At 42.6% G+C, this 3,208-nt stretch overlaps 1 protein-coding gene across 1 annotated transcript; it reads left to right on the top strand.

Annotated features, from left to right (window-relative positions):
- The first annotated feature begins 1,156 nt into the window (after nt 1-1,156).
- On the top strand, nt 1,157-2,095 carry LOC101543582 (olfactory receptor 14A16-like). Its single transcript, XM_004611610.2, has one exon. It carries the CDS (start codon nt 1,157-1,159, stop codon nt 2,093-2,095), a length of 939 nt encoding a protein of 312 aa, XP_004611667.2.
- The last annotated feature ends 1,113 nt before the right edge of the window (nt 2,096-3,208 follow it).

Raw genomic sequence — 3,208 nt, 5'->3', positions numbered from 1 at the left:
GAACAAGGAGATATGTGTTGAATCAAAAATGTGTTAACTCTGCAGTGATATTCACTCTGAAAATAAAACTGTTAACTTTTTCTCTGCTTTCAGTGTTATTTCCTCTTCTCACTGTCTTTGACTTCTCTTTTGTGCTCCCAAACCAGCAATTGTGAACTGCGCTTCATCCCATGGTGAGGTAGGGCATAATCTTTAGAAGAGTCAGAGTGGAAAGAAATAATGGAGAGCAGTCTCATACTTTCCTAATATAGGCCTAGATAGTGACACCAATATGACCCCTCGTCTGTGTGCAGAGCCTGTCTCAGCAGACTGACTCCCCCGTCCCCAGACTAGCACTGATCTCATGGAGGAATGGGGACAGGAACACAAATGTGTTTGAGGCTGCACGTTCATGACTGAGAGCTGAGGTGGGTGTGAGGAGAGGAAAGGAACTGGACAGCACAGTTGTGCCTCAGTGTGTGGGGGGGAAAGTCAGATGGTGGAGGATGTTGCAAAGGATCATGCAGGCAGGAGGTGAACCACAATGGCTCCAGAATACAGAGAGGTGAACAGTGTAGCTATCAGACCATTTGTCCTTGCGACCATCAGCTAGGAACACAAGTTTAGGACAAATTTTCCAAGTTACAAGAATGAGGCAAGATGTGGAGTTTGTTGATGTTCTAGGAACAATTGTCATGTGAAATTTTCTCTAGACAAGGATTTTTCCCATGTATAGGTTGGCACAGGATGTTCTTGGGTGCATGAGGGGAATCCTGGCATTGAGTTTTCAAAACCCCGTCTCTTTTAGACTCCATTGAGACTGTCTTGTGCGGAGCTGAGGTTGGACAGAGTATAGGAACAGCAGGACAAGAACACAACTTCATAATTGTTGGCAGGTGCACTATGTTAAGAGACACTTTGAAGGACACTACTCTGGAATAAAGCTATATGGAATTCCAGGTCCTCAGAACCTTGTAAAGGACACCTAGGGACACATTTTAGAGGAACATTCACATGCACCAACATTAAGTTGGACAGCACCGTCAGTGATGAATCGAGTTCAGCGAGGAGTGGACAGGTGGAAGGGAGATGTGAACCCACCTGTTGTGTTTTAAAACAGATACACATTAAACATATAGACTTGGAGTGATGCTTTACCCTTCCCTTTATTATGACCATGCCTCCAATCATGTCAAACCTCACCTCTGTGAGAGAATTCATCCTCATGGGATTTCCCACCAGTGAAAATCTGTCCATCTTGAATTCTTTGTTCTTCTCCTTGGTTTACTGCTATGCCCTGATGGGAAATATCCTCATTATCACTATCACAACTTGGGCCCAGAATCTCCGCACCCCCATGTATTTTTTTCTGAAGAATTTGTCCTTCTTGGATCTCTGCATGATTTCAGTCACCGTGCCCAAATCCATAGCCAACTCTGTGACCCAGGACCACTCCATCTCCTTCCTTGGCTGTGCCACACAGGTCTTTCTCTTCATTTTGACTGCAGCCACTGAGCTACACCTCCTGACGGTGATGAGCTTTGATCGCTATGCAGCCATATGCCATCCTCTGCACTATGACCTCATCATGAACAGGGGCCTGTGTGTGCAGATGACAGCTGGGTCCTGGGTGGGTGGATTTCTGCTAGCTTTGATGCACACAGCTAGCACCTTCTCCTTATCCTTCTGTGATTCCAATGTGATCCATCAGTTCTTCTGTGACATCCCCCAGCTATTGGCCATTTCCTGCTCAGAAAGTTTATTAAGAGAAACTGTACCCATTCTCATCAATGTTCTGACGGTTACCTGCTGCTTCACGTTCATTGTCATTTCTTATGTCTATATCTTCTCCACAGTCAGGAAGATTCCATCCTCGGGAGGCCGCTCAAAATCCTTCTCCACCTGCATCCCACATCTGGTAGTGGTCCTTCTGTTTCTCTCTGCTGGTGCATTTGCTTATCTGAAGCCAATTTCAGAGTCCCCTTCCATCTCTGACTTTGTCGTTTCTGTGTTCTACACCATGGTGCCCCCTACCTTAAATCCCATCATCTATAGTCTACGAAATACTGCCATGAAGATGGCAGTGGGGATGTTGTTCAAGAGAATACTCACCTAAAAGGAAAAAATGCCCCTTCTTCTCTTTCAACAGTTTCCATCTATAATCAAAGCACACCTGATATTTAAAGCCTATCACTTAATTTTATTTCTGTATGCTCTAGCTGCTTATACATCTATTTCTGTCCAACAGAAAATGCTGGGGTGTGAATATTAATACTCTGTATATGTGTGTTGTAAATAATTTCTGAGGAAGAGTTATATTTTGTTTTTTATTGTTTGATAATTTTATTCATTTATTATTCACTTGTCAGTGATCAATGTCCATAATTTTTCTTTTAATTAAAAAATCCTTAATATCATAGCACGTCATTCTCTGTAATTAAATGAATATTTTGTTAAGTTACCACGTGTGGCAATATATCAGTATTTGATTAATAATATTTTTGAAATGTATGATATATCTACCCGAATCGTTAGAAAAGATTGAGCTTGATGGTTACATTCAAATTTTTGTACTGTAACACTGTGATTGACCAAGTTGTTCATAATACAGTTGTTTCAGGCATTCAATGTCCCAACATCGATCCCACCCTCAGTATTCCCTTCCTTCCATCCCCAGTTTCCCACCCACCGCCCAGCCTGCCTCCGTAGTAGGCACAAACAAATTACTTCACGTTGTTGGGCACAACATAAAGGCAAATGGAATTATCAACACTTAGGTCAATAAAAGTCAATTTTCGACCATTGTTATGACTCACAGTAGTGCTAGTGAAGTAATTGAGGATTTACCGGGCTGGTTAGTACTAGTTAAGCCATCTGTTCTTATTTTTGCTCCTTGAGCTTGATGGTCTTCTATGCAACTTTCTAATGAGATTGCCAGTGATCCTACTATGCTGACCATTCTGTGAAATTTAGAGGTTCCCAGGATCTCTGAAGATGGAACTGTTTGGTGGCTTGGCATTCTGATGAGGTTCAGCTGTGGAGCTGGGCCATTTCTGTGGGAGAGGGTGTCAGGTTGGGTGCTGTGCCCTCCCACCCAGCCCCCCACCTAAGTAGCTAATGATCTTCACTTTATTGTCTCTATACTTTGAATACATTCAATATTTCAATAGATAACTCACTATTATTGTTTGGAATTTTCCCCCAACAATCAAACCTGCTGAAAAGGCAT

This window comes from Sorex araneus, chromosome 2, assembly GCF_027595985.1.
Source record: "Sorex araneus isolate mSorAra2 chromosome 2, mSorAra2.pri, whole genome shotgun sequence".
In the NCBI taxonomy this organism is placed as follows: Eukaryota; Metazoa; Chordata; class Mammalia; order Eulipotyphla; family Soricidae; genus Sorex; species Sorex araneus.
This window is presented reverse-complemented; position numbering and strand designations above follow the sequence as displayed.